General features: G+C 38.8%; 1 protein-coding gene across 1 annotated transcript in view; it reads left to right on the top strand.

Moving 5' to 3' along the window:
- Positions 1 to 24,361, top strand: part of FSTL5 (follistatin like 5) — a 525,582-nt gene that overhangs the window by 408,626 nt on the left and 92,595 nt on the right. The window contains exons 7-9 of the mRNA XM_032787223.2: positions 5,931 to 6,051; positions 18,068 to 18,229; positions 20,751 to 20,885. Coding sequence (XP_032643114.1) covers positions 5,931 to 6,051; positions 18,068 to 18,229; positions 20,751 to 20,885 — 418 coding nt within the window. The remainder of the gene's footprint in view (positions 1 to 5,930; positions 6,052 to 18,067; positions 18,230 to 20,750; positions 20,886 to 24,361) is intronic.

Here is a 24,361-nt window from a genome sequence, read left to right as displayed (position 1 = left end):
ATCTGCATTAGAGCTGGAGACTCCGGTCCAGTGAACCTCATAATACATTGCAGACTTTAACTAACAACTAGAGCTAATCAAAATGTTTCAGTGTGTTTCCTATTAAAACATGCCAGGTTGTTGAAACTGAAATGTTTCACAGAAATGCATTGGTTTCAATGACAATTTCTCAGATACAGTATAGAATTTTGAGTGAAAGACATATCCCACAATAGCCCAGTGATCAGAGCACTTTGGATGTGGAACACCAGGTTCAAGTCCTTGTTCTGCCTGATTCTCAGGATAGACTTGAACCTGGGGCACCCATACCTCAGATGAGTGCCTTAAACCACAGGGCTATTGGCTGTTGTGAGGTGGTTCTCTTGTGAGGTTCCCCCCTTCCATAAATTTTTGAATGGTCGTGTTTTCATTCTGCATTGGAATGAAAATATCAAAATTACAGAATTCCTGTTTTCTGGCCAGCCTTACTAGCAACATTCAACTGTGAATGTTCACAGAGAACATACTCTATGTAATGAAGAGAGGAGGTCCTCTGGTAAGGTCTTGCTAAAAGGATATGTTGCATATTTAAACAATTCTAATGTTCTTTTCTTTCATTCATGACAAAAAAACAAAAATAAAAAAACCTACATATGACAACAAGGATCAGCTGACTCCAAGTAACTCTGTGCTAAATCTCTGTGCACAAAATCTCTAACCTATAAAAAACCAAACACAGAACCCACCATACTCCAGTGAACCCTAGAAGCATTTCTTGCCTCAAAGGACCAGGACTGTGACAGATGAGGAAAAAAAGATTGTTGAAAGGCCTGTATTTTAGCAGAAAGCAACAAATCCCAGACTAAAAGGTGTGTGTGTGGGGGGGGGGGACTAGGCAGACCAGTTATTGAAGTAAAGTGCACAACACAGCAAAATATATAGGTAATTACAAAAAAAAAAAAAAGCCAAATCCCATTAACCAGATAAAAGAACAAAGTGAGAGCACAGGGAGTGGATACCTTTTTAAAGCCTGGTTCTACTCTGAAAAAGTACTCTGGAACAGTTAGAATTATTTTTTTTGTTTGTGTGTCACATTAAATGTGCACAATTTACACACACACATTTTTTTCCCCTTAACTACCAGCCCTACAAACTCACTTGGGCTCTGAGAGGCATGCTGGGTCCTTTTCTTCTTATGGATCATCACTAGTACCAAAGATTCTACAGGTCAAATGATATATACTTATCCATATTTGCTTATCCCTTTTTCATCAAACCCCACTGGAGTTCCAGAGGTGTAACTGAGAGATCCTACTTTTTGCCTGTGTGGTGATTATGCATGATAAGCAAAGATGGAGTTTGCTGCGCTATCATTCAGAGGCTAAGTACCAATAATTCAGTATTCCCCTCCCATCCTGTTTCTGTGGAACTAGAATTCTGAGTTTGAGGTTGGGTTAGGAAGTATGGGGAAGACCTCTGCACCGGAACAGAGTTTTTCTGACCTTATAGGTAGATGGTTTCTGAGCTTGGGGTAAGTTTCTGTGAAAGCCAGGGGTTTCTGAGATCTGGGAAGAGATGCAGGGTTTGCTCTGAGCTTTGGGAAGCTGGGTAAAAAAAGTATGTGGGGAAGAATTCTGTGCTGTGGGAGGGGGATATTTTTACCTAAGAGGAAGCTTCTGAGCAGTGGGAGGAAGACATGGGGACATGGGTGATGTCTGAACTGATAGGGGGATGGGTTGGTGTCAGCTTGGTGTATAGGTAGGTGTGGATGAAGACAGTCAGTAGTGAAAGGAGGATAATAGTTAGAGTAGAGGGAAGGAGGGAAAGGACGTAATAGCAGAAAATAGTCAAGTGAAAACTGCCCCTCTGACCCTTGCTGGTCTCTTCAAGTGCATCTCCTCTCAGGTATTGAGTCTCAAGCTTTCACCTGTCTCTCAGGATGGAGCCATATGGTTCTCTCTGTCAGACTAGACCCTGAGCTGCAGTGCCCTGTTTATCAGTTGTGATTACTTCACAGGCCTGACTTAAGTTAAGTACCTGCAGTCCTCTTCCCTCCAAGAGCAATGACAGTGGTAACCAGTGACCTGACAATCTTCTTAAAGCAAAGTATTATTTAACTGGAACCAAAGTAGTTCAAAGAAAAAGATGTGTTAAAACAATAGACTATATATCTCTAGCTTACTGGGTGTCAGTGTATCTTCCACATGGAGATCCTGGAACGTGTGGTCATGCAGCTGCCTTTTTTTATTCTCTGTCATTTGGCTTGTACATCCTTTGTCCCAAACACATGCTCACAGCACATGGGCATGGAAAAGTATTTGGAATCCCCTGTCCATAGGTATGTTCCTAAAAGTCCTGCATAGCCTCTGGCTTCTCTCAATGGGTTTATTGTTGGGCCATCAAGCAGGCTGGAGAGTGATGATGCCTGTCTTTCTGAGGGTGTCACCTACATGCAGGGCTGGCTCTAGCCATTTTGCCGCCCCAAGCACGGTGGCACGCTGCGGGAGGCGCTCTGCTGCTCACCGGTCCCGCTGTTCCGGTGGATCTCCTGCAGATGTGGCTGCAGAGGGTCCGCTGGTCCCGCGGCTCTGGTGGACCTCCTGCAGGTGTCCCTGCAGAGGGTTCCGCTGGTCCCGTGGCTCTGATGGACCTCCCACAGGCATCCCTGTGGAGGGTCCACTGGTCCCGCGGCTCCGGTGGACCTCCCACAGGCATCCCTGTGGAGGGTCCGCTGTCCCGCGGCTCCGGTGGACCTCCCGCAGGCATGCCTGCGGATACTCCACTGGAGCCGCGGGACCAGCGGACCCTCCACAGGCATGCCTGAGGGAGGTCCACCGGAGCCTCTTGCCGCCCTCCCGGCAACCAGCAGAGTGCCTCCCAGGCTCCAGAGCACCTGGAGCTGGCCCTGCCTACATGCACAGCACAAGTGTGAGATATCAATTTATGCACATTTTTATAACTCATGATACAGAGATGATATAGACATATAAATAAGCTCATCATATTTAGCAAATCATAACTTTTCTAATGATATCTTACATGGCATATCGTGTATAAAATTCATTGCAATTTTGTAATCTTGGTATCAATAATATTATAAATGATCATCCGTATACCATACAGCTTGCACCAGTTTACTAAATTCCACCTGGAAATCAACAAGCAGCCAATGCAGATTACTGAGTACTACTGTCATGTATTCATAGCAAGATATGTAAAGTGACAAGTGAGACACTGTCTTCTACACCACTCTCAGTTTTCAAGTAGAAGTAAATTATAGCCCTATACATAATATCAAGCAATAATCTAATCTTCAGATACAAAGGCACAAATGACAATGTGGGTCACATCCAAGAGTAATAATTCCATGTCATGACTAGATGCAGTTTAGAAAAAAGTCCAGGATGTCACTAGATGCACAGCTCTTGCTACACAAACAAAACCCTAAGATTGAACTAAAAATGTTAATACCTCTCATAATTGCTGTAACAGATGCTTCTGAAAATGGGCAATTTGCACTTTCATTGTACTCTATATGCAATTACTAACAGCAATAATAGCACCTAGCTCTTCATTACATAATTGTCTCTCTTTGATCAGCTCTTATACTCGTCAATAATTGCCTTTGATTGATTGTTGTACTAGAACTTGCTTTTGTTCTGGTATCATCTGCTGTTGATTTCTCGCTGGGGTGGCATTCAGTGTATTTTAAGTGCATGTTTTATGGCACTCTAATATCCTGTTATCTGAACTGGATTTTTAAGAGAACAATCATGGTGTCAGCATTTACCTTTCATTAATGAGAATGAAGATTCAGTCTCCTCCGTGATTAAACAAAATAGCTGGTTTGATACTTTTTGGCTCCCATAGACAACTCTAAACTTGTCACTGCAGCATCTTGCAGGAACTCTTAGTTATCTATTCTCCTCCACCTCTCTTAAAATGTCCCCCTCCCTCACACACAATGCCAAAGATCCATTAAAGAAGATTGGCCAGAGATTCTCTCCAACACTGAAATACACTCAGCACAGAGGGGAGATGGATATTCATCAGGTTACTGCTTCCTGATTCTCAAGGGTCTTAGTCTAATCCTGACGTAAGTGGCCATATGCCAACTGAGTATCGAAAGAGTGGAATGGAGATACGCCTTGCCAAGCATATTCTTCTGATGACAAGAAGTGGGGACAATTGATATCGGAGTCACCCTAACTGGTTTTATGAGAATTACCCAGCACCATTAGACAGTTGCAGCCCAAATGTGTCCACTTTGCACCAACTTAAGTGGTGCACAAGTGGAGCTGAGAATCTGGCCCAATAACTCATCCTAGTTTGAAAATTAATGTTTACAAATTTATTGCTTTCATGACACTGTACTTGACCCTAATGAGGGATACAAATCCATTTATCACTAGCAGCTTTGTTTTTAGCACAGTTCTAGTCAATCAGAGGCCTATTTGATACTTGTTTTTCTATGTATGTACATTCAAACCTTTCAACTGTTGATTGCTTTAGGAAAGATTGCTGTAGTCCCACCAACCTATATTGTCTTCTGTTGTTGCAGGTTTCTAGGCTTTGAAAGTCTTTGTTGTATTTGGGAAAGTGGAAAGAATACATTTTTTTTCAAAATGTTCTGTACTCTAATTTAATTTCCATTGTATTTCTTGGTGCTGAATTACATATCAGACAACAGAAGCTATCTTGGAGAATAATGCAAAACAACTACATATGCTATTAGGTAACAAGCACTTAGGCATTTTAATATGTAAACGTTTTAGTTCAAATTAACTTATTGTGTGTTACAAAAATAGGCTCCCTCTCTTTCTTTAAATACACAAAAAAGGAACATAATCACTTTAACAGTGCAGCACAAAAACATACACTGCATTAGCAAAATTAAAAAAAAAAGGTCAGGAAATATATTTGCCAAAATAAATCATGTCAATTAATAAAACAATACAGACCTAGCCGGGTTTGTATTCAGTGCCTTAAAATCCATGGGACATATGAAGAACATAGAGAGGAATATGACTTTTATGTTAAAGTTATCAATCTTTGAAGACATGAAACATAACAAGGAAAACTTGAATATGTTGCAATAGTTGCATTGCTACAACTCTGCCAAATAATTGTCATAACTGTTAACCTCCTGTTGTAAATTTGCGGTTATGTCTTGTTACTAAAACTAATGTTTTAAACTTGGCGCTTCTATTCCAAAGATTTCACATCACTTTATGATAAAAAGTAAATATTGTCCTCACCATTTTGCAGTTGGGGAAACTAAGAAGGAGAAAAGTAATGACTTGTATACAGTGGGAACCTGGCAGTGGGGAAACAAACCTAGGGCTTCTGATTTCCAAACTGTATCCTAATCCTGTGGAACCTGTCCACTGATTAAAGTGGAACTAGATGTAATTTAACAGTGAGAGCAAACTTCATGAAAAATAAACTTCTTTTCTGTATAACATCCAAGGATAAATATTATCTTATTCCTGCAACATGTTGTTTAGTTTGCTACTTTAAAATATTACATACATTGGGCAGTGATGTGTTTTTGTTTTTTCCATGTGAACAGGTAGAGGCAAAACTAACCTCTCCCCCATAACTACCATAATTGAATGTAAAAATTAGCTGCAATAGAAAGTATACTAATGCTAATTTTGAGGTTTAATGAGTTACAAAAAGAAAAGTGTTATTTCCTTTTACTTAAGATGAACTGCAGGGCAGGTAAGGCACATACGAAAGCAGAGCTATAGTAAAATATTAACCCCAAAGTCTGCTCTTATGTATACCACCAATGCCTATCTGAAGTTACTCAATTTTCTCCAACATCTTCTGGTTTGAAATGTAGATGTTTAATAGTTGCATCAGCTCTGTTGCCAAGGTGAAGAACACAATTATTGTAATGCTACTGAAGTAATTATGATCACCTTGTTTTTAATCTTTCCCTGTAGGATTTTGGAGATGACGGGTCCTTGTACATTACTAAGGTTACCACAACTCACATGGGAAATTACAGCTGCTATGCCGATGGCTATGATAATCTCTATCAGACTCATATTGTCCAAGTAAATGGTAAGGAAAGATGTTCTAATTGCCAGTCAGAGGGCAGACTCTGGATATTTGGTAGATTTTTTTTTTCAGTTATTTAACTTTATATTACAGCTGAATACAATAGTAGATAGCGCAGGCAATATGTTTTCGTCAATAGCTTTCCTTCTGTATATAAGATTGCAGGAAAATAAAATATAATCACAGTATTTAATGATCCTACATAAATAATATTTATTACAGAGAATAATACAAAACCAAACATTTTTTCTCTTAATATTGTTAATGCACATTGTTACCATGCTATTTGTACAATAGGTATTTATAAAAAATGTAATTTTAAATAGCAACATAATCATTATACTGTACAATCTGCAAAAACGTGTTTGCAGCTCTATTTCTCTGAAAAAATATTAAGTATAATAAAACTTCAAAAAAAACCCACCACATTTGTTTTTAAAAATAAAAGACTTAAGTGTTGAGCTTCAATTAATTTCCATGAGAATCATTGGCTTCTCTATTTTTTTTAGAGATTAAAGCATCTGTTTAGGTGCCTAATTGTGGTTTTTGGAGTCCAGATTTAGGCTTCTGGTTTTGAAAACCAGTCCAAAATGTTCAAAGCCTTTGTCAGCATATAAAGCCCCATTCCTGTATTCCTTACTCAGGGAGAACCTCAACTGAAATCAGTAATAGTATCCTTAACATCTGCCCTTCCTTTGGCTTGCAAGACACTGTCTTCTCCTCGTTCTCCTCCGACCTCTCAGGTTGTCCCTTCAAGTTATTTTTGAGTGGTCATCCTCCACCTCTGTTAGACTTTTGTCTGGGTATACTGGAAGAAGGACAAGAGACTTTTTATGGGTTTTAATCAGGCCACAACTTTATTAAACAGATGTCTGGGACTACCCAACAGATAAAGTGTACAGTGCAGGCAAATCCATGCTTATTTAAATCAATTTTCTGGGGCTTTCACCAGCCCCGCTTTGTTTCCATCCAGGTCCCCCAGCCAATCCATGGCTTGGACCTTACCATCCACCACCCTCGTAAGAGGATTTAGGAGAGCTTTGAGAATGGAGGAGGTTGGCTCCCTGCTGTGCCAATCATAGGAGTCCCCGAACCCCCTTCTCCATTCTGTTCCTTTATCCAGGACCTCCTTTTAAGTCCTTTACCAGGCCACTTATCTGGTCACTGGCTGTCCTCCCTATGGAGTACTTGCACTGAACATCCACCCAATATTACAAAATAAGTTGTGACATATGGCCAGCCACCTTTTCTATTCACCAGAAAAGGTTCGTCCTCACACCTGCTGTGAGGAAGGTGAAAAAACCACACTCCACCGAAGCCAATTCTAGTGGTGTGGAAAAATTCCTTCCCATCCCTCCTTTAAAAGGGGTGACTATCATAGTGCCCACAACAGGTCCTATCCCAGCCTGCCATTTGCCTCCACTAGGGGTGTGAGAGTGGGTGTTGGGTTCCTTGCTGCTTGGACATAGACACTTGCCCCACCCTGGTTTCGTACCTTTATGCACATTCCTGGGGTGGGGTTGGGGGAGTCATTGCTGCAAAGCACCTTTTGCAGCAGTTTCTGAACTTCCTCTTCTACTCCCCACTCTAAAGCAGAGCTGCCTTCTTTGAGTAAGCCCAGACAAATTCTGCCCTCATTTAGTTGTGGTGCAGTCATTCATGGGGTGATTCAAGGAGCTCAGTCCGTGCCTCCCTCTCCTTTTCTGTTTTATCTTTCTTTGAAAGACTTCGTCTGTGCTCATGGCTTCAATTTCCATGTTTATGATAATATTTACCTTTTCACTACCAATTTCAATATTCTTCATCCCATCCAATATTTTTGGTCAAGATTAAAGATTTTAAAGTCTCTTTCTCTGTAATCTGGCCCTAGATGTCTGGACAGCAGCCAAAAACTCCTTCTCTTTCTGCTGAAGCCTACTCCATTCTTCCAGTCTTTGTTACTGTTGGTACCACTACTGTTCTCCTTGTTAGCTAGGCCCAAATTCTTGTCAACTTCGACTCTCTTTGTCTTTTCAGATCCGTTAAACATGTGTCCACTCCCTGACACTTCTTCTCTCAACTCTGCAGTATGTCCTTTCCTCTCTGTCCAGACATCTGTGATTCTCATCCATGCTCTCATTATTTCCTCCCTGGATAATGAAAATCTTTTCACTGGACTCCCTGATATCCCCATTTGTTCATCCATAAAAAATACACCATTTCCTTGCCCTTCAATCTGCCCTTTGTATTCCCCTGGTAACTCCACTTTCTCTATCACATCAAATTCAAGATTCTTGTTATTGCCCTAACTTAGTCTCTTCATGTTTAGCAGCAGAGTCTGTGGCACCTTATAGACTAACAGACATATTGGAGCATGAGTTTTCATGGGTGAATACCCACTTCGTCGGATGCATACATGTATTCACCCATGAAAGCTCATGCTCTAATATGTTCGTTAGTCTATAAGGTGCCACAGGACTCTTTGCTGCTTTTACAGATCCAGACCAACACGGCTACCCATCTGATACTCTTCATGATTATTCACTCTCACATTGTCTTCCCACTCGCTCTGTTCCTTCAATGCTGTCAGCCTTGAATGCCTATTTGTCCAGATCTTCCACAAGTGTCTCTTTATTTTCTTCCATGCAGCCTATTGCAGGTTGAATGCCCTTCCTGAAGTAATGCATAAAACCACAAACCTTCCTCCTTCAAATCTCTCCTCAAGCTTTGATGCTAACAAGAAACCAGCCAATTAACTCTGGCTAAACTGAGGAGGAAATAGAGACACCTGGTATTTATTTAAAGATAAACATTAAACCTGAAATTTGAACATAGAGCAAGACTATGTAACTACATGGACATATTAATATTATCCTTATCGTCATCCTCTTCCCCCACCACTTCTTATGTCTTGTTTCAGATTCAGCTATGAGCTTAGTGGGACAGGGACCATGTCTTCTATGTGTTTGCATAGTGCTTAGCAGAATAGGACCCTATCCTGATGAAGGGCTTTTTTGGGTGTTATTATAGCACAATTAATAGTGTTATGTAGTTCTTAATGTATGGTATTTGGACCCAATTTAACACTCCTTCCTCAGGCAAAACACCTGTTGAAGTATGTGCAAGCTTTGCCTGAATACGCAATGCTAAATTGTTCCTAAAAATTATACACCAATGGCCTGATTACCAAAGTACTGAGCACCTGCTTTGTTGCTGCTGCTGTTGTTATTTATTACTTATATTGCTGTGGTGCCTAGAAGCCCTAGCCCCATTGTGCCAGGCACTGTACATGAATATAACAAAGACATGGTCCCTGCCCTGAAGAACTAAAACAAGAAACAACAGATGGATACAACAGATAGGCAGAGAGTGCACAAGGAAACAATGAGAAGTAACTTCTTCAACATCTTTGACTTTAGTATGATTCGTTGGTGCTCAACACTTCTGATAATCAGGCCACAAGAAATGCAGGACACTAGAGATGGAAACCATTCCATGCTTTTCTTGGATATCTTCAGAAAAGCACTTTTCTTTCAGAATGGGTACTTATACAATAAAACATCCACAGCTGAAATACTAATTTTTGTACACATTCTTGCAGTTGCAGGATATGTCCATCAGCATATTACTATTACTGTTTGTTAGTCATTCGGAGCATATTGTAAACGTACAGGGTGCTGAAGGCAATAGCTGCCTGTACTACTATCTGTCACTATCAGATTATTTAAAGCTACCTAAACAAATTGACTACTCAGTATTTTTTCTGCCCTGGCAGCCACTGCTCTAAGAATCAGTACTGGAATGAACCCTTCTCTCACAAATTTGGATACTATTTTTCTGTAGCCTGTCAGATCTAGGATCAGGTTAAAATAATTCCTGATGGGCATCTAATGCCTAGGTTGGTGTTATCTTATTATATATGTGAACTGTACCACTATGTATTTAATGTAATAGCAAGAGTATTGTATATTGGAAGACACTGTTACACAATTATTTTGTTTCTGTTGTAACATTATCAAATGAACATGCATGCTGATTAAACCATTAGAATTTGAATGTTGTAGTTAAATGAGATGAAAAACATAAAGTTGAATGTTCTGGTCAAATGAACAGCACTTCCATAGATTACCATCTGTACATCTAAACTGTAATGTTCCTAGAGAGAGACAAGATAGTCAGTACTCATATAATGACACTTGTCTAACAGAAGAGTCAAAAGAAGATTAATGAGATAGTGAGGCTTAGTTGGTCTTAACATCTAGCAGTGAGGGTACTTTGAAGACACTTTAATTAGATTTTAAGCACTTTTGCAATACACAGGTATGTTAATCCATATTTTCTCAGAAGTGTTTTCTATATATTTTGCATTCACCAATTTGCCCAATCCTTAAACATTTTAAAAAAATATTTTATACTTTGTCTTATTTGGGTGTAACAGGATTAAATTCTAATGTTCTAAATTGGCATATTAAGTGTTAAAAAAATCAGGGAAGCCCTTATTTAAATAATATAATTATCACTGCATAAAAAGTTGCATTTTATGAATGGAATACATTCTTTATTTTTTATGTAAATAATATTTTGAGTAAACATTAATTATTTTAAGACTTTTTTCATGCATATGGTAAATAGACAACTCATCTCAAAACAATGTTGGTGCAGGAATAATTATTTTACTAATTAATTCTTTGCACTTATATAACACTTCACATTGTTAAAGTGTAATAGAATCGCTAGATAATTCTAATAAAAGAGAATTTTAATTCTTACTGTTGAGCATAGGATTGATCTCTTTCATCAAAATGTTTCCATGGGTCCACACTCAGTTTTCTCTGATGAAATGAAACTAAATTATGTTGCCAGCATACAATAGGTAGATCTGTCACTACACGTCATGGGCCCAATATTGTAGCTATCCGCTGTGTAATTGACAGTGCATGACTGGGGCCCTGTATTAAATGAACATATGTCACATTTGGAATTCCTTAAAACTCCACATGGAAAATGTAATTGTTAAAGAATTCTTCCTCATGACATGGATTATTTCTAACCTGAGGGACTAAGATACAAGACTAACTAAAGCTGTTCAACAAAAATGGCTAAAGATTTGGCTTCAAACTAAATTAATTATTCAGCATGGGAATGTTTTTGGCTGGTCATTTGAAGTCCTGCTTGATAGTGGAGAGCTCATGTAGCTGGGTCTTTCTAACTCAATAGATCATTCCCCACATTTTTGAATATGTCAAAAACTGAAATGGGGTATTCTTAATTCCTTAATGAAATATCTATTTTAAAAAATGAAATTTTTGTCAAAAAATTTTTCCTAAAATTTCTGTGATTTGATGCTGATGAAATAGAGCGATTAATGTGGCCATCAAATTTGGAATGGATTATTTAGATGTTAGTTTGCATGTTTTTAAGATCTGACATGTTTTTATGTTGGAAACGTTAGTGGTATGGGAGGGGTGTTTTTGTTTTTGTTTTGGTGGCAAGAGATAATATGAAAATCATGAAGAGAGGAAATCGGTGCTAGGACAATGATGGGGGGGATTGATTGCTTTAATAACGATTTAGACAAAAGGCATTGGCTAGTTCACTAGGCCATAACATATTTATAAAATCAGCCCCATAATTTTTCATTGGAGGCTTGCTTTAGTCACGAAAGAACACAGTGCAAATACAACACCACAAATGCAGTGGTGAGTTACCAGTATTTTAAAGACATTTTGTATTTGTTCCATCGAGCCTATTTCTAACTCTTTTTACAGCAGCTATATGACTAAACTGTGGAAGAACAGTGGCAGAATTCTTGAAAAAAATAGAAAATAATGACAGCAGCAAAAAACTTTTGAAAAAAAGTATCCAACTTTTTGATTGATTTACTTGTGCGTGACCTTATGATTCACCTCCAATTCATTCTTGTTTTCTCCTGGAATAAAACAATTGCAGTCGGTCAGCTATTCATCCCAAATATCCCCAACCCACTGCTCTCAAAGTACCTACATCATGCAGTTTTCCTACCTGAATCACAAGAGTTCAGTTAGTTCTGAAGATAACAGATCACACTTTGATGCTAGAGGAAAAAAAGAATAGCTTGTATCACAGAAGAGTTACTTTACTTCCTTGCTCTGGGACGCTATGATTTATTCTAACGGAATGTATTTATTAAGGACCAGTGAGGAAAATAAATCAATCTTTTTGTTGTTGTTCTTTGGGATTATGTTAGTGTGATATGATTAGAACAATTTACAGTAGCCTGAGGTTTCAAATGATGACTCTACTACAGCTGACACATGCAAGCTCTCAAAAGTGCCCTGGGAAAAGCATAATGTAGATATCTTAGAAGTAATTGCATTTAGGTTTTCTTTTTCTCGTTACCTGAACATTTACTCTGTCATCTGAGTATATGATGTTATTCTTGTGGATCTATTCTCTCCATGCACATGGATGTTAATCTTACTGATTCTACTGGAAGTTATGTGCACAATATCTAGATGAGACCAGATCCTTATTTATAGCTCAGTTGTTCTCACATGTAAATGAAATGACCATAAATATATTTGCATGGCTTTTCCAAAGGATAAATTCCAGGACTTTATACTTTTTGTGATAAAAAAGTAAAGGATTTTATCTGTTAATTCAGGCATATTTTTTTTTAAAAAAAAGCTGGAATAGAAACAGTTTGAATTCCATTGTGTATTTTACAGAATAGCTAAATAAGTAATAACATAACATGATATTTTTATCTCTGCTTGTTACTATTGATTTTTTTCCCCAAAAGCCCCACTGACTTCTATGGAGCTTCCATGCAGAATGATTGCATATGTTCTCCTCATGCCACATTTGGGTTCTGGACTAAACCTCTTCAGTAAGGTTTTATTTTACTACTGCAAAGGAACAATCAGTGAACTAGATCCTTAGTGGGTGTAAATCAGTACAGCTATGCAGATTTACATCAGCTGAGGAACTGGTCCGTTGTACTCAAGTACCTTTTAACTTGAACAGCTTTTTGCATCCAAGTCAGATAGTTCTCTTTAATTCTAAAAGAAAAGATGATCCTTTAGAGCACTAGTAGTTTCCAGTTCATTATGGAATTACTATTATTTTTTATTAAATGGTTTTCATCTCATTTGTAGTGTTTATTTTTCTCTGGGAATAAGGATCCACAACTCTTGCCTAAGGCATCATTCCTAGAAATATTATATTACCGTAAGATTTATTAGCTAGATATAGATTTCTTCTGTTTCACATTCAAATCAAGTAATTGCATGTACTTTGATGGTCTTAGTTGCAAAGAGTGTAGGTCAGAACCTTCTTTGATTCATTTAATTTGGCAGGGCTCTGATGAGGGGACCTCGGAACCCTATCCTCACCACGTCTGTCCATTATAAAACTTTTGGTTCAAGTATTCAAGCATTTGCATTTAAAATAGATCATTAATGAGTGCTTTAGCATGCAGGCTTAACATTTTCTTTCCATGAGCATTCTTGCAAGTAGAAGTCAATTGTACAAAAGTTCAGATGAAGAACACAAAGGGGGCACAACCACAGCTGTTCCAAATTAGTTATTAAATTTGAGCAAATACTCTTAGGATGAAACACATTTCTTAGGGTGTATCACAACTATACTGCTTCCCTTCCACATATCATCAACAGAGCATGAGCTCTGGAGTCTCAGCACTGCAACACAGATCACATGGGCTAAATGACTAAACAGCAGCTATGACATAATAGCAGATGTCCACAGGGCATAACTTTCTAGAGGAAGATATATAATTAATTGAAATAGTGTACTATATATACACTAGTAATCCCATTTTACTGACAACATAGCCAAGCACATATATCTGGCCGATTCTACCTGAGAAGCAGAATGGATAAGATTAAGACCTCTCACCTTGTGTAATCTTACTGTGGGGTGTGAAGCTTGTTCAATACTTTTTGAGAAAAACACTGAATTATTAATCATTTACCAGAAGTGGTAAGCTTAGAATGCATGATCTCCTGTTCCCCAGCCCTGTGCAACTTCCCTAGGACAAAGGGTATTTTAAGGAGATAGAGGAGGAAGAGGTTCAACTCTGTACAATGCTGGAAATATACTCAGATGAAATAGTAATTTTATCAACAGGTCTTAAGTAAGCTCTAATGATCTTAGTGCACACTGCAAATGGCAGTTTTTTATATCTTAAAAGTCAGCTGATTCTGAATGGAGTTTCATGGGGAAAGTAAAGACCTCTCCCTGTTGCTAGGCCTACTCCCTTCCAGATTTAAAGATTTACAGGGAAACAAGGTTATCTAGTGCTTAGAACATTGGATTGGCACTCAGAGTTCTATTCCTGCCTTTGTCAGTGGCCTATGGGTGACCTTGTGCAATTCTCTTAATGTCCCTGTGCCTTAGTTTCTTCTTACAGTGTGTGCTTTAGACCTATGACTGTATATGTGTGTATTTTGTTATAAAGTATTTCACAATAATTGACCTGAGGCTATCCAACTAATTGTACTTAAGTTCCAGAGCCATACCACCTGTTTAAATGAGCTCCAGAGGTACAGGCCACACTAATTTGCTGTTCTAACAGTGCCCTTAGCAAAAAAAATAATGATAATCAAAAGCTCTTGTCAAGGTCTTGTAAAGAAGCTACAGTACATGCTTATCAGTGAAAGTCTGCTATGTAACATGTCACTATTGGCAAAAAAAAGGATGTGATATAACACTGGGCATATTCCTGTTAGTAATCAATGATTAAGCAAGATTTCTTAAATCTGCTAATTAGGTTTTTTAAACAAAAGTAATTGGTGATCTTATCTTTAATTATGTATTAAATAGCAGGAACTTTGTGCTTCTTTGTAAAAAAACAAATTGTAATGAAGGTTCAAGAAACATACCTCCCTTTTCCTCAAGTTTTATTTCCTATAATTTAAATAGAATTTGGAGCACTCAACTGGTGTCACAAAACACCATTGGAGAGATAATAAAGTAAGGTAACTAAATGAAAAAAATAATCCCATTCCAAGATAATCAGTTAAATATTTCAAGTGTTATCCAACTGTTTACAAGAAGTGCCCCACCATGTTGTCGCATTAGGATCCTGTTAATAAAGAAATGCCTCAGATTTCTGCCTACTAAGAGAGACACCAATGAAAGAAAAATCTTTATCTGTTACTTCCTGAAAGTGTCTTAGAACAGCTATAGGCACTCTTCCATTTCCTAAAAATAAACAGTTCTATTAGCTAAATAGTTTGACAGACTCCTATACTTATTAATATATCAACCTGACTACAGTAATTCCTCATTTAATGTTGTAGTTATGTTCCTGAAAAATGCAACCATCAAAACTGGGAACCCCAAATCATTTTTAATTAGAGGATTTCACTGTTAGCATCAAATACTGTTTTTTTCTGTGACTTTAAAAGTTATATTTTACAGATGTCATACAGTAGTTATAGATTATACTGTAGGTCTTCAGGTAGTATTTAACAAAGTAATAAAATGAATATAAGCTTTTGATTGCAAAATTGCCATGAAATACAATTTTTTTCCTGCTTGCTGCTAGTGGAATTTTGGCTGTATCAGTTAAATGTGTAAAATATCGATATCCAGTATTGGAGGAAAAACAGTCCCAAAAAACCTCTAAGGGCAATATGAAAAATGGCATATACCATATATGTTAATAATTTCAATACTATTTAGTGTAATGAAGTATCAGTGGTTATTGTACATGTGGTTGCTGCTTTGACCCTTTAAATGGATCTTTCAAGAGTTATTCCTTGACTTTTGTCCTTTCTGACATTTAATAATGAGCTGGCAGTGAAGGTGAAGTAAAGCATGTTGTGGCATGGTAATGGAAGGAAAGCATCTCTTGGCCATTTTTCAGTAATTATTTTAGTGTTTATTCTTCCTTTATGTTTAAGTACTGCCTGTTACCATAGCATTTACACATCATAACAGCATCTAAATGTACATAAAATAGTACTTAAGAACAACCAAATTAAATTAATAAATGATGGGGCATCCAAAAATAGTGACACATTAAGAATAACTCCTACACTGTGGATTGTGTTGGTAAATGGAAGAACACAAGGTACACAAACAGACACCTTTCCCTTCCAATATATGCTACTTCCATTTTATCCATATTGAGCTTCTGCCAGTATTCTGTTATCCATGTCACTACCTCCAGTATGCTCTGGGAGGGCAGAGACACCACCGCATCCAGATTCAACAAAAGGAGATGTGAAGTTAAATATCATTCCCATATTTGCAATACTGCAGCCTAAAATGCAGGGGCTCCCAATTTCTCTTTTTATAGACTGTCTGATGGATGCTCCATGGAGTATGCTATCCTGGCATATTTCAATCCTTCTTCTCCCTTTATTCTCCTACCCTTCATGCTTCTGTACTCTTTCCATTTAATCTTTTTTCTTTTATCATTAATTATTGTTATTGAATTGCATACAATGTCTTGAGTATGCATGAGATTTTTCAGGACGTGAAAAAAGGCATACCCCAAATATTTTATGACCTATGGCCCCAATCCTGGAATTGAATCTGTGAAAGTGAATTTTTGTGTCCAACCAGAGCCACGTTGACACATCCATGAGTCTCTATGCAGGGATAAGGATCCTTCCACATAGATTCACTTGCATGTTTGGGGTCTAAACTTAAACTTAGAAATAATGTAACAAATGAGAAGAGGCAAAAAGGAGTGGAGGGTTGATGGAAGGCAGGCTCAGAGCAATATAATAAATTTAAGCAACTGTTTCAGTTTTTATATGTTTGTGTCTTGCATGTTCAGGTTTTTATTGTTATGTCTTCTAAATGTTACTTGTAGTTCATCAGTAAAGCTGATTGGAATTGTTTCTGTTTTTTTTTTCTGTTGTGGTAAAATGCTGATTTGTTGAAACTGAAACTTTTTTGTGGAAACAGTTGTTTTGATGATGCTTTTGTTGGGAAGGTGTCTTGGGTCCAGGAGGGTATCTCTGGGGAAGGAGGAGAGGGAAGTAGAGAAAGCAAAGATCTTCTGCTAATAGCCTGGTGGTTAGCACACACACCTGTGATGTAGAAGACCTGCATTCAAGTCGTTACTCTGAATCAGGTAGAGTAGGGACTTGAAACTGGATATGGCTTTCTTCCCTAGTTTTTTTTCAGTAAACATTTCCAAACATGTTTTCTTTCAGTATGCAATGAAAACAAAAATTGAAACCTTAAAGTTTTTTCACAAAGCTAAATTATTTTTATTCATCGAGCCTTATTTATCAACTAAAATCATTAGGACTATAGGAATTTTTTATTGGATCAGACCCAGGTCCAGTTCACCCAGTATCCTGTGTCTTGACAGTGACCAGAACCAGATGCTTTAGAGGAAGGGACAGGAAACCCTGCAATAGGCTGGTGTGGGCCAATCTGCCCCTCTTGAAGGTCTCTTTCTAATCTTTAAGAGTTGAGCGTTGACTTACCATGCAAATATTTTTGTTAGCATCAACTATTTTAAGCATGGATATTTTTGTTCATGTAAAATGGATTAATGCTCGGTGCTTGGAAAAAGTGCTCTGTGAGGTGATGGGGTGAAGGCTGAGATAGGACGATTCATGACAGTATAGGAGGAGGGTGGAGGAGAACGTTTTTCTAAGAGTGTAAACCAACCAAAAATCTCAAGTCAAACTGTGAAGTGTAGGTAAAACTTGATCAGAATATTATATATATAACCTAATGAAAGATGCTGGTATATTGCAAATGGTTCATACAAATTATATATAAAGAAATCAATAGCAAACCCTAAGAACAACTGAATTAAAATTCAGAAGTGTGCAGTCACACTGTTGACAATGGAAAGAGGGATTTCTCAGAATCCTTCTCTTTCAGAAATTGACTTGCTGTAGAATGCAGTGCCAGATGATGTTAAATATGCTGGTAATATCACATTACCCTTTCATTATTTCATTATATATGGCTTCAGGATATTTAGAATCAACTGCTTGGAGAATTTTTTTTGAATGTGATAATTTCGCTTTTCATTTGACTGATAATCGTTTTCTGTATTCAGTTCCACCAGTTATTCGAGTCTATCCAGAGAGCCAGGCCAGGGAGCCTGGTGTGACGGCAAGCCTCCGATGCTACGCTGAAGGTATCCCAAACCCACAGCTTGGTTGGCTGAAGAATGGAATTGATATTACTCCAAAGTTATCCAAACAGTTAACCCTTCAAGGTAAAAAGGCATACTTACCATTATCTAAGGACATAGACATGTTTTTAGGGAAAAAAAAAAACAGCGCTACAGAGATTCTACAGTGGAATCTGACCTTTTATGCTGCTTTTATCTATCTGTTTAGAGAGACACTGTGCTGTTAGGCACAGCCCTGAACCAAGGAGGGAAGTGTGAATTGCACCACTTCAGGAGACACAGTGCCTTAGAGGTACCCTCTGAGGCACAAATCCCTCCCTGCTTCCCCTTTGCTTGAGCAAGGGAATGGGGGGAGTAATTGATTCTGGCCTGTACCAGCAATGAATTTCAATACCTGCATCTGTCCCTAGTCCTGCACTAGAGTTTATCTGTGTGGGCCAGCACAATGAAGAAGTGAGCTAAGACTTCTCCAACCGTGTACCAGATAGAAAAAATGATCTTAAACCCAAGATCCATGTAAGTGAAGGGTGATGATTCTTACTCCCCTAGACAGATCTGTGTAGTACAAGGCACAGTCCAGATGATAGTTTAATTGCAATTCAGCACTAAAGTTTTTTACTTGGAACAATTTATGCTGTTTTTGCCATTTACCTAATTTAGGAGCATATAATATGTTAGCCAAGAATTGTTTTTATTTGTTACACTGGTGTAAATCCAAACTCATTCTATTGACTTTAATGGAGTTTTTCCAAATTTACTCCACCATAAATGAAAGCAGAACTTGGTCCAATGTTCCAAATTCATTTTTTACTCTAACTCTATTGAAAACAAAAGAGTTTACTTTAGGGATGAATTAGGATCTAAGTGAATTTTGTAAATTTTGCAGTTTCTGTTAAGACCAATAAATTCTGTTCACTGACCCACGGACCAACGGACCCTCCGCAGGAATGACTGCGGCAGCTCCACTGGAGCCGCGGGATCAGCGCGGGGGGCGGCGAAATGGCTGTGTGCCTAGGGCATGAGAAACCCTAGCACCAGTCCTGCATTCCATGGGAACATTGCCTTCTTCAGGACCACTATTCATGGGAACATACCTTCTGGACTCTGACAGCTCACTTGTGCTCTGGAGGATTGTGAGAGGAAGTTCTCTTCTGGCCTTAATATTAGATGTCTAGAGATAAATAAAATGAAGAGAATGATCTTTGTTCAAGGAAAACATATTTCATGCCTGCTTGCTAATACACTTTATTAAAAATTAAATTATGGATAATCTTAGTACAATTTTTCTATATCCTCCCTATCCTTTACACTTCAAATCAGCAGTAAAGACTGGAACAAAAGAAAAGTGCTCCTTGGCAAGCTATGTGCCCCATCTCTGAGTCCCATTTTGTCCATATACAATTGTAAAGACTGGATTCTTAAACATAGATTCTGAATTTCAACAGACACATTTTGCACTTACAGCAGAGTGGCACTGCTATTACAAAAGGGAATTTGTGTGAATATCATACAACACCTATCTACCCAAAGTCCACATACAATTTTCCATTTGTACGCACAAATATTTCTTTTGCATGTACAAATGTGTGCACAAAACACTATTTGTGTGTACTGTTTCATAAGCATATGTGAAATGTAGCCCTGAAATTGTTACAGAGACAGGTTCCCACAGAATCCTACTATAAAATCCTGTACAAACTTTGCTGCTGCTATTCTGCATTCACTTCCAGATGTAGTAATCACTATGGCTCCTTTTTTAAATGCAGAATTATCAATTGAATTAGAGCAATATTGCATGTTTGAGAACTGTTTCAGAAAGGTGGATTTTCTTACACTGGTATTTCAAAGGACCCTCATCCCAGCCTTCATGAGTAGCCTTGCATAAACTAGGAACTATATTGGTCTTTCAGCATGGGGTGGAGTAGTGCTTTTGACAGTTTGCATTTGTTAGACTTTTATGGCTGTAAGCACATATGAGTGAATTTGTCCACATTTTGCACATATAAATTGTCATCTAAGAGTGAAGTGGCGCTCTGACTAATTTGTGAACAGGAGTACACATGAAAAAGAGGTTGGGTTATGCAAATTTGACCCTCTATTTTTCTAACTCAATTATACCAAATTATAAATAAATTCAATTAATGTAGCATCCCATAAACTAGAAGCTATCTCTCTTTCAGCATGAATTGAGCTGAAAATTTACCCCATTATGTTCTATGGAAGCCATGTTATTTTGTGTTAAATCAGCAATACAAGACACCAGAATGTCAATGACTGTATACAGCATAAGTATAACAACAGCTAAGGTCTGTAGAAGAGGGCATATCAGCACTCAGGCGGCATAGCAGCACTCAGTCAGGTATATAATTTGGAACTGGCACCCAGATCCAATCAGCAAGTACAGTTGAGATATTCCTCTTCTCTGTGAAATGGTTGATAGTGCTACTACACCTTTGGAGTAGTTTGGCATGGCTCCAATGCATGAGCTCAGGAAGGAAAGCAGTTTAATTAAGATGAACTGAGAAAACTGCCTGAGTGTAACATGAAAGCACTGTAGCAAAACTGAAATTGTTGTTCACCTGGTGTGTTCTCCCTCTGTTTTCAGCAAATGGCAGTGAGGTTCACATCAGCAATGTGCGCTATGAAGATACAGGAGCGTATACTTGTATTGCAAAGAATGAAGCAGGAGTGGATGAAGACATTTCTTCTCTCTTTGTGGAAGATTCTGCTCGGAAGACCCGTATGTATTGGGAAGAAAGTCTATTTCTTATGTTAGCCCTCAGCTATGTGTTAAGAAAATTGATATTGAAAAGCACTGTGAAGTATTAAATAAATTATAGTTAGTATGTCTAGAGAGCTAGAAACTAAAAAATAAATAAAAAATAAAGTTGTAAGATAAGTATAGCCATTGCAAAGTGTGTAATTTTAAATATTAATTTTATCCTGAAGTAATGTGAAGTGTCTGATTAATTCTGTGAATTGAAGCTTCCCTGTATCAGCATTATTGTTTGGATAGTTCCCTGAGGATCATTTTATCATATTGTAATGTCTTGGGAGAAACATTTATAGGTTTCTGTCTACAATCTCTATCCCTAGATACAGGACAGCTGAGGGAGAAGAAACATAGGTGACTTTCTGCCATCTTTTTGCTCCTCTGATTTTGGAGTCCGCTGAGGGTCAAACATGGCTCTGGTTCACATTAGAGTAGCCTCATAGACTCATAGACTTTAAGGTCAGAAGCGACCATTATGATCATCTAGTCTGACCTCCTGCACAATGCAGCCACAGAATCTTACCCATCCACTTCTATAACAAACCCTTAACCTGTATCTGAGTTATTGAAGTCTCAAATTGTGGTTTGAAGACCTCAAGCTGCAGAGAATCCTCCAGCAAGTGACCCATGCCCCACTGTGCAGGGGAAGGCAAAAAACCTCCAGGGCATCTGCCAATCTGCCCTGGAGGAAAATTCCTTCTCGATCCCAAATATGGCAGTCAGATAAACCTTGAGCATGTGGGCAAGACTCACCTGCCAGCACCCAGCAAAGAAGTCTCTGAAGTAACTCAGATCCCAACCCATCTAACATCCCATCACAGACCACTGGGCATACTTACCTGCTGATAATCAAAGATCAATTGCCAAAATTAGGCTATCCCATCATACCATCCCTTCCATAAACTTATCAAGCTTAGTCTTAAAGCCAGATATGTCTTTTGCCCCACTACTCCCTTTGAAGGCTGTCCAGATCTTCACTCCTCAATATTCCTGACGCAGGTAATATGGGATCTTGGGGAGCATTTACCACACCAGGTGGGGTGCCAATTATTTTTTTATATAAAGGAAAAAGGAAGTGGAGGTGATTTAACAATAAACATACGAAGGCTATGGGGTGTATAGGGTGATTTACAATAGACAATGCTGGGGGCGGGTTCTTCTTACCTTGAACAAGATGTAGTGAGTTCTACAGTGGGGCAGTAAGTGGGGTGTCAGCACAATGGATACAGTACAGTCAATAAGCAACTTAACTTTATATAGGAACCAATTTCTTAGATACAGTTGTGAAATGCAAAACGTCAAAGAAGTGCAAAATAAAATGGTAGGCTTCTATATAACATGGGTTCAACAATCTATAGAATGTTATTAAGTGGTTGGTGCGCTTATATACAATGTAACAATGGTATTAATGTAAATACAAAGTTATATCAGCAATGTATGGTGATAAGTTGCATTTATGCAATGTAGGAAAATTATTTGACTTAATTTGTAGGCTTGTGATAGCAAGAGTGTACCTAAAAGTGGGTTAAGGAACAGGAGGAGGGGGAGTTGAATGTTAGTGGCAATGATGAGAGGAGAGTGCGGTGGAAGCAGCGAGACACTTTGAAGCCCTGCAACGGGTAGGACACGGGCGTGAGAAGAGTTTTAAGCACGGGGGGGGGGTGGAGATGAGCAGGGGAAAAACAGACAAGTTATACAGGGGCGACGGAACAGAGGGGTTTGGAAGTTTCAGTGGCCAGCAAGGAGTTTACAACGAGAGACACGGAGAAGACCACGGGGGGGGTATTGGAGCGGGGGAAAAACAAGACAAGTATACAGAGCGAGAAGCAGCAAAAACTTATATTACACATAGGCAAAACAACAAATATCCATTCTAGCAAAACTTAACAAGCAACTTACGGAGCAACGAACAGCAACACTAACAAGGCGAGGTGAAAACTTACAAGCTTTACAAATTCCATAGGAGCAACATAAGAACAAGGCAGTTTGAACTTACAAGCTCTATAACTTAACAACTTTATTAACTAAAAACAAACCTATGTGCCCTCATGCTACGGGAGAAGTTACAGAGGGCAGAGTGGGTATGTGCCAGGGACATGTGGCTGCGCGTGGTGCTACAGCTGCGAAGCAGAGAGCCCTGCAGCAAAGCCACAGGAGCAGAGCTTAGCAGCGCCACAACTTTTATTTAGCAGCAAAGTGCGCGGTAGGTTAGGAGAGGATTTTAAGACACAGACCAAGGTTTAGCTTGAGTCTGCGTGCTGGGGAGACAGAGGACAGCAGCTAAAATATACAAATGAAAGTATAAGAGTTTCACAGAGGGATTCTTACCAGCCCCAAAGGAAGCGCAAAGGTAGAAGCAGCAAGAAAATCAGGGCTAGGTATGGTCTCATTATCAGGAGATTCTCTCAGGCAGCAATTGTTCTTCATGGGGGGGCGGTTCAAAAATGGGGTACGCTCAAAATAAACGAAGAGCAGAGAAAGAAAGGACCCCCCAGAACCCTAGCTGATCAGACCAGCAGCAATCAGACCTTTTCGATGTCTTAGTTTTTAAACAATGTCTGTTTTTTAAAGGCAAACTCAGGCAGTTTCCCGCCAGAGAACTTCTGATGGAGGCCTCCCTCTTGTCACAGGGGAGGGGAGGGGCAGGAAAAATGAAGGTGAGCACAGGACATGTCTGGGCAGGTCCTGTGCAGTAGGTGACCAAAAGCACATGAGGCCTATGACTTCATGCCCAAATCTTAAAAAACAATAGCGTCTTTGCAGCTCTGGACACTTGCTACCCTACACGAGCCCAGGTTTAACAAGTGATAACAGGCTAACCTTTGACAGGCAGTGGTCCCACTTAGACAAGTGTTCCATCCTTTTGAGAAGGGCATATGGCTCTTGGTAACAACTTAACAGCCAGGGAAGGGGCGGCACAGGAGAAGCAAACAAAATGGTGTGAGTATGGGCGACAGCTGCTAGAAAAACAAAATGGAATAAGGGGTGCTGTAACAGACATAATAGTTTAGAAACCTTCGTCTAATTTCAAGTCTAAACTTCCCTTAGTGTCCAGTTTTATCACCTTTGTTTCTTGTATCCCCATTTGGGTACTTAAGCTTAATGATAATTCCTCTCTCTCCCTAATAATTAATTCGCCCTCTGATATACTTATTAAAGAAGCATCATCATTCCCTCTTCACCTTCTTTTTTGTTAAGCTAAACAAGCCAAGCTCTTTGGTCTCCTTTCATAAGACAGGTTTCCATTCACTCGACTCTCCTAGTAGCCCTTCCTACTAGCTAAGACTGTTTTCGCAGTTTGAATTCCATTCCTTTCATAAAACATGGAGACTTTCAGACGCAACAGATATTCCAGATAGGTCTCATTCCAGTGCCTTGTTTATAGCCGGTTATTAACACCTCTTATCTTTGCTGAAATAGCTCGCCTGATGCATTCCTAAAAC

Source organism: Chelonoidis abingdonii, chromosome 5, assembly GCF_003597395.2.
Source record: "Chelonoidis abingdonii isolate Lonesome George chromosome 5, CheloAbing_2.0, whole genome shotgun sequence".
In the NCBI taxonomy this organism is placed as follows: Eukaryota; Metazoa; Chordata; order Testudines; family Testudinidae; genus Chelonoidis; species Chelonoidis abingdonii.
Note: the sequence above shows the minus strand (reverse complement) of the source record. Positions and strands in the feature narration are given on the sequence as shown.